We start from the raw sequence: 13,223 nt of genomic DNA, 5'->3' as shown, positions 1-13,223 counted from the left end.
GTTTTCCTCTTTAGGTGGGACAGGAAAGCTAGAGGATGCTAGAGTTGTGTATTGCCTTCTCCAAGATTGGTTAGGCTCTAGTAATATCCCAGTAGATTAGGCTCTGGTACAATAGTTTCTCTGGAGAGCAGGCTTTGCTAAGAACAGAATGTTCTGGGCATATTTAAATGTGACTAACTGTTCTTCCCTTTCTCCTGCTGGAAGGATGAGGGGATTTTTCTGCAATCACTGTGAGAACCTGATAGGTCTCCTGGTAATAAAGTCATAAAAGTGTGGGAGTCTCCATCAAGACTGTACCCCTTTGGAATTTTGAACTCTCAAACTTGTCCCCACTGAGCTTCCAACAATTTGTCAATTAAAGTTCAGGTATTGATATCAAACAAACAGCAATAACAAAAATTGCTATCCTAGTCCTAGTTCTCACAGAGTTTTCCTCTTCTGTGTTTCTACTCTGGTAAATTGTGCACAAGGTTTCCAGTTTCTCCAGATCTTCACCAGCAGTCACTATTTTCCATTTTATTGATAATAGCCACCATAATGAGTGTGAAGTGATATCTAATTGTGGTTTTTATTTGTATTTCCCTAATTACTAGTAGTGTTGAGCATTTTTATATTTGCTTATTGACCATTTGTATATTAGGTACTTTGCCCATTTTGTAACTAGCTTGTTTAGTTATTTGTTGTTGAGTTGTGGGATATATATATATATACATATATATATATATTCTTGTTATTATTTTTCCCTATCAGATATGTGTTATGCGGATATTTTCTGCCATCCTTTTGGCCTGTGCTTCAGTGTCATATCTAAGAAATAATTGCAAAATTCAGTGTCGTGAAGATTGTCTCCTATGTTTTCTTCTAAGACTTTTGTGATTGTCATTCCTATGTTTAATTCTTTGATCCATTTTGAGTTAATTTTTGCATATGGCATAAATTTAAAATTCAACTTAATTCATACACATATGGATATCTGGTTTTTGCAGTATTTATTTAAAAGTCCTTTTTCCCCATTGAACAGTTGTCACTCTTGTCAGAAATCTGTTGACTGTTTATTTCTAGGCTCTCTGTTCTATTCCATTGGTCTATATGTCTATCTTTATGCCAATGCTATATTCTTTTGGTTATTATTGCTTTGTAATAAGTTTTAAAATCAGGAAATGTGAGTCCTTTATATTTGTTTCTCATTTTCAAGATTTTTTGGCTAGTAAGAGTCTTCTGGGGTTCCATGTGAATTTTAAGATGAATTTTTCTATTTCTATGTAAAAAATCACTGGGATTCTAATAAGGATTGCATTGAATCTGTGATCATTTTGAATAATATTGTCATCTTAACAATATTAAGTCTTCAAATTTATGAACATGGGATTATTTACATTTATTTAAGTCTTTAATTTCTTTTAGTATCATTTTATAATTTTATGTGTGCAAGTCTTTTGCCTCCTTGCTGAAATTTATTAAGTATTTTCTTCTTTTGATACTATTGGAAATGTTATGTTTTCTTAATTCCTTTTTTGAATTGTTTACTACTGTTATATAGAAATGCATCTGAATTTTGCAGGTTGATTTCATATTCTGAAATGTTCCTGAATTTGTTAGCTAGCTCTAACAGGGTTTTTTGTGGATTCTTTAAGGTTTTCTACACATAATATAATTTCACCTTCAAAGAGAGATAATTTTATTTCTTCCTCTTTGATTTGGATGCCTTTTATTTCTTTTGCTTAATTTCTCTGTCTAGAATTTTCAGTAATATGTTGAATAGAAGTGACAATCATTGTCTTTTTTCTGCCTTAGAGGAGAAGCTTTCAATCTTTCACCATTTAGTATGATATTAGTTGTGGAGTTTTTCTTAACCTAAAGTCAGGGAGAGTGGGGTCTGCTAATATTCCCCATCTCTCATATCTACCCAGAATATGTCTGCCATAGGACACTGGGAAGATAGTAACTGCCACTCATTTGTCAAAGCAACTATAACAGCTTGCCTACAACATAGATGTGTACCAGAAAGAGGGACTGCATTCTTTACCAACTATCCTGCCTATTTTTCAGAAGCTGTGGGTAGGGAAATGGGTGCTGCTCTCCTGATATCACCCACTTGATTTAGGCCTTTTATTGCACAGAACTATGGAAAATGGGATCTACCTATTTTCACTGTCTGCCCAAACTAACCAGAAGAACTGTTCTACTCCAGGTATCTGGGAGGTGTGGAAACTGCCTTACACTGAAGCAGTTCTTCCACAAGGCAGATATGAATATAGTTTCTAGCTCCAGTACCAAGGCTTCCCACTGTTATTACTTATTTTCCATAGATTTTGTTGAATAACTACTCAATCTGTTGTAAACCCTTTGATCAATCTCTAGAACATTTGAATGATTGTACTTGGTAATATTGATAAGCTTAATAGTTGTCTCTCCAGGGAAGAGGTTTCTCTAAGGTCCTCACATTGACATTCTGGGTGGGCTCTTACTATCTTGATGTTATATTTGACACATAAAAACTTTTAATTTGATTAAGTCAATTTTATCTTTTAAAATAATCTTGCTTGTACCTTTTATATCATATTTTAAGAGGGCTTTGCCTAACTCAAGATTTAAAAGATGTACTCCTGTGTTTTCTTCTAGTTGTTTTAATGTTTCATTTCTTATGACTTGGTCTTTGATCCATTTTGAGTTAATTTTGTACATAGTGTAAAATATGGATCCTTTCTTCTTTTGGCTATCTGTATGTTGTAAATGCTATTATGTGAGTCTTATAACTTATGAATATATATATGGGATATTTTCCATTTATTTACCTCTTTTGAAATTTATTTTAGCAGTGTTTTTTGTTCTTTGGAGATTTTATTTGGGCACACTGTGCAGCTTACAGGATCTTAGTTTCACAACCAGGGATCCAACCCAGGCTCCCTGGACCACCAGGTAATTCCCTTTAGCAATGTATTTTAGTTTTCACCTTACACATCTTATACTTTTTCTGTTAAATTTACTCCTAAATATTTTATATTTAAATCTGTTGTGAATAGGGATAAATTAGGAGGATGGGATTAACATATAAAAAGAAAAATCTATTGTGAATGGAATTAATCTTTTACTTTCTTTTTCAGATTGTTCATTGATAGCATATAGAAATAAAATTGATTTCTATATGTAAGAACCTTGTATTACTTTTCTGTCTAGCATAACAAATTTCTATAAACTTAATGACTTAACACTATTTTATTAATTCACAGTCGGAAGTCTAGGTACAGTGTGACTTATTTGGGTTCTCTTATTCACAAAGAGTCGGACACGACTGAGCAACTTCACTTTCATATTTTTTTTATTAGAATCTTACAAGGCCAAAATCAAGGTGCTGGCAAAGCTTCATTCCTTTCTGGAGATTCTGGGAAAGAGTTTACACCCAAGCTCTTTCAGATTTCAGAAATCATTCCCTCCTTAGACTTTCTATGTGACCTTTCCATCTTTTTTTTTTTCTTTTTTTTTTTTTCTTTTTATTAGTTGGAGGCTAATTACTTCACAACATTGCAGTGGGTTTTGTCATACAAAGCCGGTAATGATGGCTCAAGTACTTCTTGTGTTTCAGACCCCTCTGGCTATTCTTCCATCAGCTGGAAAAAATTCTCTGTTTTTATGGGCTCATGGAATTACATTGGGTCTGCCAAAATAATCTAGAATAATATCCCTATTTTAAAGCCAAATGATTAATAACTTTAATTACAATTGCAATGTCCCTTTTGCAATGTAGTGTAACAGTCATAGGTGTAACTCCAGGAATTGAAGATCATGGGGGCCAGAATTCTTATTTATTAGTTCAAGTAGTGTTTTAGATTCCTTAGGGTTTTCTCTATACAAGATCATGTCCTCTGCAAATGAAGATGGTTTCATGTTTCCTTTTACAATTTGGATGCCTTTATTATTTTTGTCTAGTTGCCCTGGCTGTAGCATCTATATGCTGTTGGATAAAACTAGCAGAAGGAGACATCCTTGTCTTGTTCCTGATCTTAGGAGGAAAATATTTAGTCTCTCTCCATTTATTGTGATTCCCTGATGGCTCAGATAGTAAAGAATCCGCCTGCAATGCAGGAGACCCAAGTTCAGTTAAAAATCAAAAATGCCTAATAGTCTTTAATTTTATACTTAAATCTTTAAATTTATACTTAAATTTATACTTAATTTTATACTTAAATTTATACTTATACTTAAATTTTAAATTTAAATTTATACTTAAGTTTATACTTAAATTTTAAATTTAAATTTATACTTAAGTTTATACTTAAATTTTAAATTTAAACTTAAATTTATACTTATACTTTAAATTTTATAATTTATAATTTAAAGTATAAATTTAAATTTATACTTAATTTTATACTTAAATTTATACTTAATTTTATACTTAAATTTATACTTAAATCTTTAAATTTTATACTTAAAATGTTTTGGAACATTTTGCAAACTTTTCTTATTCCTTACAAAATACATGCACTCCAAATGAGAAACTCAGCCTCTGTCCTCCTGTTTACGACAGTGCTGCTTCTCTTGTTTTTATTTTTTCCTCTAAATACAAATTTTTCAACTTCCTGATTTTGTACTTCTTTTCAGTGGAAATTCTAATATATGTTGGTTTGTTTTACTCAACTTGTAGACCTTGACTACTATTTGTCAGGTATTGTGCTAAGAACTCTGATAGGAAAACATTTGATGAGTAATCAGATTAGCTTAGCAAATTATATGTATATTAAAAAACTAACCTTGTGAAAAGATATACCAAAGTCTAGATTTAGGTTCATAAATGGACTGCTAGCAGCACTGGTAATGTTTTTATATAGTCCAGTTAATGGACTCACAACACAAAGTAATTTGTACATATTTTGTTTTGAAAAGAAAAAGCAAGAGGAGAAAATAATGGGATCTTGCAAGTAAGCAGAATACACATGGTTTACAAAGCTCTTCATCTTGTAACAAAGTCTTGATTCTTTCTCATAGACCAGAAGATCAATTCAGAAGTTGTTAGAATGGGAAAATAACAGATTGTATCACAAGGTAAGAAAGTTTAAGCAAATAAGTATTCCATTCATATTTGCATTAATAAATTGAAAAAAATAGAAAATTTTCAGGCCACAAAAGCATGGATTAGAGAATACTCACTTTTTAATATTTATTCTTTACAAAGTATTTTTAAAAGTATGTTATTCCTCAATTGTTGTTCAGTGGTTTATTCAAATGTGTAGGTAATAATTAGTATAAATTGTTGATAAAATTCTTAACAAACTTTACCTTCTTAGCTTGCTTTGCACTGGAAGTTGACTAAAAGGAAATGTGAAACTAGCAATATGATGGAGTATGTAAGTATGCAGTTATCTTTAATTGCATATTTTTGGATTCCATCCTGAATGTTACATTTTACTGTATTTATCATTTGTCACATCTTCTTTCTACCTTTTTTCTTCTCAGCTTGAACTTTTGTCATTTGGAACATAGAGGTTTCCTTCCACATTTTTAGGTTTGTAGCCAACATAAAATATCTTGAAAGCTGACAATTATTTAGATCTTAGAAAAACTTTAGCTAGTATGCTCAGATGAAAACATGGTAAAAACCTTAATCGTCTTTTAACGCAGGTGCAAACCATAACACATGTTGATGGGCACAGATGAACAAATATTTCTAAATGTAATCTTGTCAAAACTTACATAAAATAGGAATTGACTTCTGGGTTCATATTCCTGGATTTTTTTTTTCTTAGCTGGTATTTATTAATAGCTTTCAGTGAAGAAACTATAGATTCTAATTTTTTTAAACTGAAAGATCTGTGATCTTAGTCACAACGCATAAAGTCACGTATAGCCAATGTGACAAATTGAGTATCATTAACATTCAAAAGAATATGAAATTTATCCAAACTTAAATTGCTGATGTGATATATATTTAATAATAAACATTTCATTTCTATTTCATAAGTAAGGATTATTATGTATCTTTCTCCACTTTGAATAGTTTTGAGGATAATGTGCAAATGACCACAAATCTAAAATTCTCTGTAGGTAAAACCTTGTATAAACTATTGTAACTTTATGTAGCTTTATAAATATATTGTTTTTATTTCCAAACCTTTTTTAAATTAAAATGTTTTAATCAATCCATTTGAACACTATTTTTTACAAAAAAAGCTTCTAAAAGATAGTAATACTCAACCAATATCAGCTATTTTAATTGAAAACTATATAAATGTAATATAAGTGAAGGTATTTTTTTCTAATCCTAATCCTAATATATTTTTGTCAGAGATTCTAATTCTAATAAAATTTGTATCCTTTCCATTTAATCCGTTCCACTTTGCTACAGAAAAGGGAACCAAGGGAGAATGGGAAAGACATTAAAATATAATAGGGTTTGCTTTTCTGTTAACTAAACAGTTACTGTAAATCAGACAAAAACTATTAGCTATAGTAAGTAATTATGTTTTCCAGTTTAATTGCCAATCTAATGATAACTTGTGGTAAGTTCCTTTTGTAACTGTTTTATATATTTCACTTGCTTTATAGTATAAGACCAAAATATAGTCCTGTGAGAAATGATTATAGACTTTTTGGGTTATGTATAAGTTACAGTAAATGAAAATTTTGTCAATATATTCTTGTTTATTTTTATTTTACAGGTAATACTAATAGAATTCTTACCAAAATATCCCATATTCCGACCTGACTGAGGGATTTTATTCAGTCACTTCTGTTTTACCTGTCATTTCCTACCCTTAGTGCCTTGTAGATGATTTTGGAATGAAGATGGTCTCCTTTGCTGTGTTCATTTATTCTTTATAATGGTAGAATATTCTCCTCACACTTTTCATTTGTGTTGGTTTAAGAAGAAATTTTGCACATCCTTTATGTTGTTGTTAAATGAGGCTTGTATTTTGCACTGTCAATTTTTAAATAAATACACATACATATGTGTGTGTGTGTATATATGTATATATGTATATATATATATATATATATAGTTGCCACTAAATATAACATCAGTGCAGGTGTTTAAAAAACAAAAACATGTTCTGAGCATGCTGCCTTATAATTTTCATACTTACTGTTTCTAAATATGCATCATTTTTCTAGGCTATTTAATGCTCTGTAATCCTTTACTGTACATACATAAATAAGCTTTTGGTAGCTTTTAGAAACGGTTTTACTCTTACCTGCTTTTAAAGGACATGCAATTAATAGCACTGGTTTTGTCCTGCACTTTGCTTAATTATCACTTATGTTAGTGGATAAAATATTTAAACTCCTAAAGACCTGTAAATATTGTTTCTTTGCATAAAGTAAAAAAATGTGATATGCCATGGTTTACAGAATGTACTGTTATTCTTAATGTATTGCCAACAATTCTGCATAAATTTTAATGTGAATGAAGTTTGCAAGCATCCTTTTGAATGTATAGATTGTTAACATGCTGTGTTATGGCAAAGCCATAATAAGTATGTTAAAAATTTCAGGTGTGGGCAGGATGGCCCTTTGTAATGAGAAGATTAAAATTTAAATCATTGTCTGAGACCTTCTGCATTGCACCTGAAACCAAGAACCTTGTTTTTTCCATTTAGTTCAGTACGTCCCATTTTGTCCTCCACTTAACAAAAGAACTCATTTGACATCTGACACATTTCACAGCCTCACTCTCCTCATTTATTTCCCTTTATGTATCCTTTTCTTCACTTGGAAATACACAGGATTATGACCTTTAAGGGTTGTCTCAAGTTTCAGATGTCTTAGGAAGTATCTAGACCCCACCCCCAGGAAAGCCACTGCTAACCCGTTTCTGGAGTTATGATCCACTTTGAGAAAGAGAGAGAGCTAATTGAAAAGCTCTACCTAAAGTGGCAGATTCATAATTGATTAAATACTCTTAATCCTCATTTTGGGGATCTTTTGTAAAGGTATGGATGTTATTAATGAGGAAAGACAAGAATTTAACAAAAATATTTTAGTTTCTAAATTAGCCACACATGCAGCCTTTTCATTGGTATGTGCATATTTCTCTATTTCTCTTCACATTGGAATAAGAGCAGACACTCGTAATTCTTCTAGAATTTGAGTTTTTAACCTAATGAAAACTTTACATTGCATTAGTTCAACTGCAAATTATGCCTGTATGCAGACACTATTTGTAATTTGTAGTGCTGAAAATAAAAGTATCTGAGACTGAATAATATTTTATTTATTATTTTAGTCTTATTGCTATTAGTTAGCTTTTTTAGGCAAACATTCATCCCAGTGAAGAGAGCAATCATTTTTTTATACAAGGGCTTTTAAAGCCACTTTTAAAATTTATGCCTAATTTGAAATCCGCAGTCCTGGACGAATAAAAGAAAAGGGAAAAAAAGAGATTTTTGATATGTGATTATAATTGCATGAACAACTTTTCCACCTCTCTCTGTAGAACCCTGTTACCCCCATGCCACCCAGAATCTCTAACTTTTAATATATTGTGTGTGCCTGCAAATATCATTTGTCTGTCTGCTGAAAAATTGAAGGTGCATTTTTATAGACAAAGTGGAAACCTCTGAAAATGTATACCAAATGTCTTGTTTTATAGATAAGTTCGGGGAAAAATTGTATCTGTGGTTTATGTTCCAGCTAGTATCATCAGGTTTATGTTTCAATTTGTGACAGTTTAATACCAAAATTGATTTCCAGCGTAATACAAAATTTCTAATTATCACTGATAGAATAATTACTTTGAGTCAACCCTTAAAATCTCATTTTTTTCCTGTAAACTTAGAATTTGGCCATATGATGGTCATAGTAACTTTTTCTGCCATGTATAGATCACACTTGTTTTGCTCAAAGAACAGCAGGAAGTGGTGAATTGTTTCTATAAAACTAATATTGAGACAGGAATAGAGTGCATCTGGAGGTAACAGAGTATATAATTCAAGTTACAGTAGTATTTGTCATAAAAAGCATTTACCAGCATGTGTAAACTTAATTTTAAAACCTATTCTAATAACTCTTAAATTTATTATCTTATTATTCATTAATCTGATTGACTTATTTTCTTGAACTACTCAGAAAATACCCAAACTTTTTTCTTTCTTCTATGACTGCTTTTTCAAGCTCTTTTCCTTTGGAGGGGACTGATTAGCAGTTGAGTATTTTTGAGTCCTTCAAGAGATTTGTTTTCTTTTCAGTGATATTGGCAGCAGTGCATGCTGAAATGACAGAGTACACTGTGGACATTAATTTCTCCCTCACTGACTTTTTTTCTTATATCCTCAGGATAGAACACATCAAGTTAATGAAGTATTTTTGTGCTAGTTGTTTTTAGATTAAAGAAACAAATTTGAGGTTTTTTTGTTATATAATACTCATTTATGAAACGTGCTATGGATGTTTCCAGAGAAAATAACATGTATCTACTGAAATATATAAATCTTACAAAGTTTTGAGGTTACAAGTTAAAACTGTTCCTTCTCTGACTTTCCATTATGCATCTCTACCCCCATAAATTGTGTATAAAATGAAATAAGCTTTAACATTTTTCAGCTATTCTTTGACTCTTTCTACCCTCTATGTTAATCTAGGAAGAAACCATTGTAGTCAAATGTTAGAAGTAGATGGAGAAGTGCCTTGTCGTCTTTGAATAAAGATAACATTTTATGTTGAAGGAAGCAGAACAAATGAATTGGTAAATCATTACATTAAAACCATCCTTTTCAGCTAAGTATAATATAAGAATATTTTATTAGTATATTGTATTTCTTCTATTTCTTATTTAAAGCCTATTTCCTGGGTTTTCCCCAACCATGAGATGTATTAGTGACAAAATATTACAGAACAGAAGTATCAGTCACTTATAAACCTAGTATAATTCTAATGCTAGTAAACATGTAATTTAGCATGGTCCTGAAAAAACAATAGTCTTTGATTGAAGCTCTACTAAAGCCTACGGAAGTATTTAACACACACACTGTTCATGTTATCATGACCTATAAACACTAATGTCTGATCAGTTAATCAAACTGTTACTATTTAGCACTCTACCATTTTAATGAAATTTATTCTTATTTTATCATAGTTTGAGTGAAGTTCCATAACATTTGTAAGCCTTCAAACAAATGGGTTTTTTTTTAAATGTAAAATCTCTTTAAATATCATTAGCATTTTAATTTTGTTTATAAATTACCACTCAAAAAATCAGACCTCACTACTTAAAGCCTCCAAACAGTTTTTTTATTAGAATTGACTATATTGACCTGAGAGGGTATATAGAAATTTGTATACACCCATTTAATTGGAACAGTTTCACATAGTGGGAATACTTTTTGCTAATTTGATAATAAGATGCTCAGATTCACTGAAATTAAGTCCTCTTATGCTTATAAAATTCTACTTTAATCCATTGTGTAACAATTGTTAAATCCTTTGGGTTATTTTAAATGATGAACTATTGGAAAATTTTCCATAGAAAGTGAATAATGAATAGATTTTATTAATAATACCTGTCCATGTAATATGTGGAATATATATATATGTGTGTGTGTGTGTATTATATATACACATTTTCCTATATTACCCCCAGTTTCTCTTTTCCTGATTCTGAGCCAGCCTTTTCATTTTTATGATGGCAACCTGGGAATATGTTCCATTTTCTGTGGAATTTGTCAGATTCATACTATATGAGGAAATGATCTAATGTGCTCCAGGCAAGTCACTTACATTACATGTCAGTCTCTTCATCTGTAAAATCATGAGATTGAACTTAGAGCTGTACAGAAAATTAGAGGTCACCTGACATTCTGTGATACTAGGAATCCTTAGGAAGTTTTTACTCTACAGAATCTCAGAATGATTTTTCTCAAATCTACTACCCTTCATGGAAATTCTCACAGTGCCTTGCACACAATAAAAGTTTGATTTGCCAACAGGCACCTAGCTGGTATGTATTCATATCATACAGACTCAAAGAACCTGATGCCTGTGAGATCTCAGCACCTCCTTGGTGATAAGAATGATTGTAGTTTCCCTAGGAACTGAGGACTGAGGTCTATGGGCTTTACCTATGTGGAATCTGACTATATATGCAGTTGGTACCTGAGCAAGAATTATGGCTGCAACAGTTGTGGAGGTATAGTAAGACCCACCTTGACATTGATGTGAAAGAGAATTTTATATCCCATTCAATATCTGCTTCAGTGTCTTAATTATTTCCATATCCTCAAAAACATCTGTTGGAACAAATTAATATTAGAAAGGAAAGTGATATAGAAGTCAAACCCAAGTCACTTCTGGTTTAATTCTTAGCTCTGCTGCTTAATTCTTCTGTACCTCATGTCCTCATGGTGAAAGTGGGGACAATAATCTGGACCTACCTCACAGGGGAATTGAGGATTTTTTCATATATAAATGTGCTTTTGAAATTGACTGAAGGATGTATTGTATATCATGATTTTGTAATTTCTAAATAGAGTCCTTTAAATCTATGTTGTTATGTTTCCTTTCTCAGTCAAACGTTACAGAATGAGTATTGCAATTAATCTAGTTTTGGTAGTAATTTTGTTATTAATCCCTTATGTATTAACATGGATAATTGTGTTATAATTGTGTTATATTGTGTTATAATACTTGGTTTAGGGGAGGAAAAGCACATGGATGTAAACCAGTGGTTCTCAACTTGGGGCAGATGAAAATAGCAGTGGGGTCATCCTTGAACCTTTTTCAGTATTTCAAAAAGTATACTAGAAATCATCCATTTACCCATAACATTGGCTGCACAAGCCAACTAAGACAGAATTTTTACACATTTTGTTTATATTTCTTCAATTCTAACACTGATTATCTGTATTGATCAGAAACTGTGAATGGTGGTTAGGCTTTTAATTATTTTTTTAAATGAGAAAGCCTATTGTTATATGCAATTTAATAAATAAAATACTTGAAAATATGGGGAAAGAATAATAAAGGAATCTTTATGGCAGAAATGTTGGGAGCCACTTTCATAAAGGAACCGAAATTATTTGACCTCCACAGGTTGCTTACCTAGTCCCTAAATAATGAAATGCTAAAATGTGTGTGTGTGTTTTGGCTAGATTGGGCTATATAACTTCAGGTTAGAACTTGCCTTCAGTTTTTTTCTGATTCAGGATGATATAATTGAGCTAATTTATCTGGGTGTATATGTGTAAATCATACATATACACACATACAGGATTGCAAGTGTGAAAAGCATTATAATGTCGTCTTCTAGCATTGGAGTAAACACCAATTTCTGAGTCTCAAAGTAGTTCTGTGTGTAAAGTCAACATGAAGTCAATTATTGCCTTAAGCAATAATTTCTCAAATGTTTCTTTTATTCCTGCTTATTTTGTTTGCTTTGATCTTTGCTTAATTTTTTAACTTTTCATTTTATAGTAAGCAAATAGTATGAAATTGATTTAATGCCTGGACTTTGAAACCAGTTACAAATGTTTGCAATTATATGATCTACAGGCTAGTTTGCCATCCTTGAACTAACCATGTACAAATGCGAGTCAGCTGCAAAAACAGGAAATCCTGCTAGAAGGTGGGCACTGATCAAAATATCTGTCTGAAAAACCTAGGATTTCTACTTTGGGGCAGAGGATTCCTGTTGAGACAGTTTTACTAGAAAAGGGTAAAAGTGAATATGTCCATTTAAGCCAAGAACTTTCACGCATCTTTTATTGTTGTATAGCCTGTGGAATGAATCATTTTTTCTCCCTTGAGTTCCGGAGTGACTCTCCTGGAAAAACTCAACCTATATACAGCTGTGCCAAAAGGAAGGATACCTGCCTCTCTGAAACTTTCACTGCTGCTTCTGTCGTTGTTCAATTGTCAGATATTAAATTTTATTATCTCAGGATGCAAAATTACAATAAAGTGCAAATCTGTTAATGAATTGTGTATTCTTTGGTGCGTCTTCCTTCTTCCGTCCCTGCTTTCATCCTTATAAGGTAACTAAGGATTCCTTTTAAAATGTGTGTTTTGCATATTGCCCCCTCCCACATTTGCTAGTGTTATGTCTAATTCTGTTAAGTAATTCATGCTCTCTCTTGGTTTTGTGGGCCTTTGTTGTGCCCAGTGTTTGGCATTTGACTAAGTAAGAATTTGTTTCTAAACAACTTTGCATTCACCTTGCATGCCTATGAATTTATGAATTATAAAAATAAAGTACAAGTGGATTTCCACCATACTAAGCATAATGTTTTAATGCAAGA

General features: G+C 31.7%; 1 protein-coding gene across 7 annotated transcripts in view; it reads left to right on the top strand.

The window, feature by feature from the left end:
• The window catches only part of CHIC1 (cysteine rich hydrophobic domain 1), a 43,272-nt gene extending 30,368 nt beyond the window's left edge, over window positions 1-12,904 (top strand). For 2 of the 7 annotated variants that reach the window (XR_006339903.1, XR_006339900.1), the window contains 4 exons: window positions 2,817-2,919; window positions 4,984-5,040; window positions 5,283-5,342; window positions 6,654-12,904. Coding sequence is in view for 2 of the 7 variants with exons in the window: in XM_043896369.1 (XP_043752304.1) it covers window positions 4,984-5,040; window positions 5,283-5,342; window positions 6,654-6,704 (168 nt within the window). In the remaining 5 variants the exon portion in view is untranslated. Of the gene's footprint in view, window positions 1-2,816; window positions 2,920-4,983; window positions 5,041-5,282; window positions 5,347-5,451; window positions 5,503-6,653 lie in introns of those variants that run through there. The other 5 variants (XR_006339902.1, XR_006339901.1, XM_043896371.1 and 2 more) reach the window with 5 other exon arrangements.
• Window positions 12,905-13,223: the final 319 nt, after the last annotated feature.

This window comes from Cervus elaphus, chromosome X (assembly GCF_910594005.1).
Source record: "Cervus elaphus chromosome X, mCerEla1.1, whole genome shotgun sequence".
In the NCBI taxonomy this organism is placed as follows: domain Eukaryota; kingdom Metazoa; phylum Chordata; class Mammalia; order Artiodactyla; family Cervidae; genus Cervus; species Cervus elaphus.
Note: the sequence above shows the minus strand (reverse complement) of the source record. Positions and strands in the feature narration are given on the sequence as shown.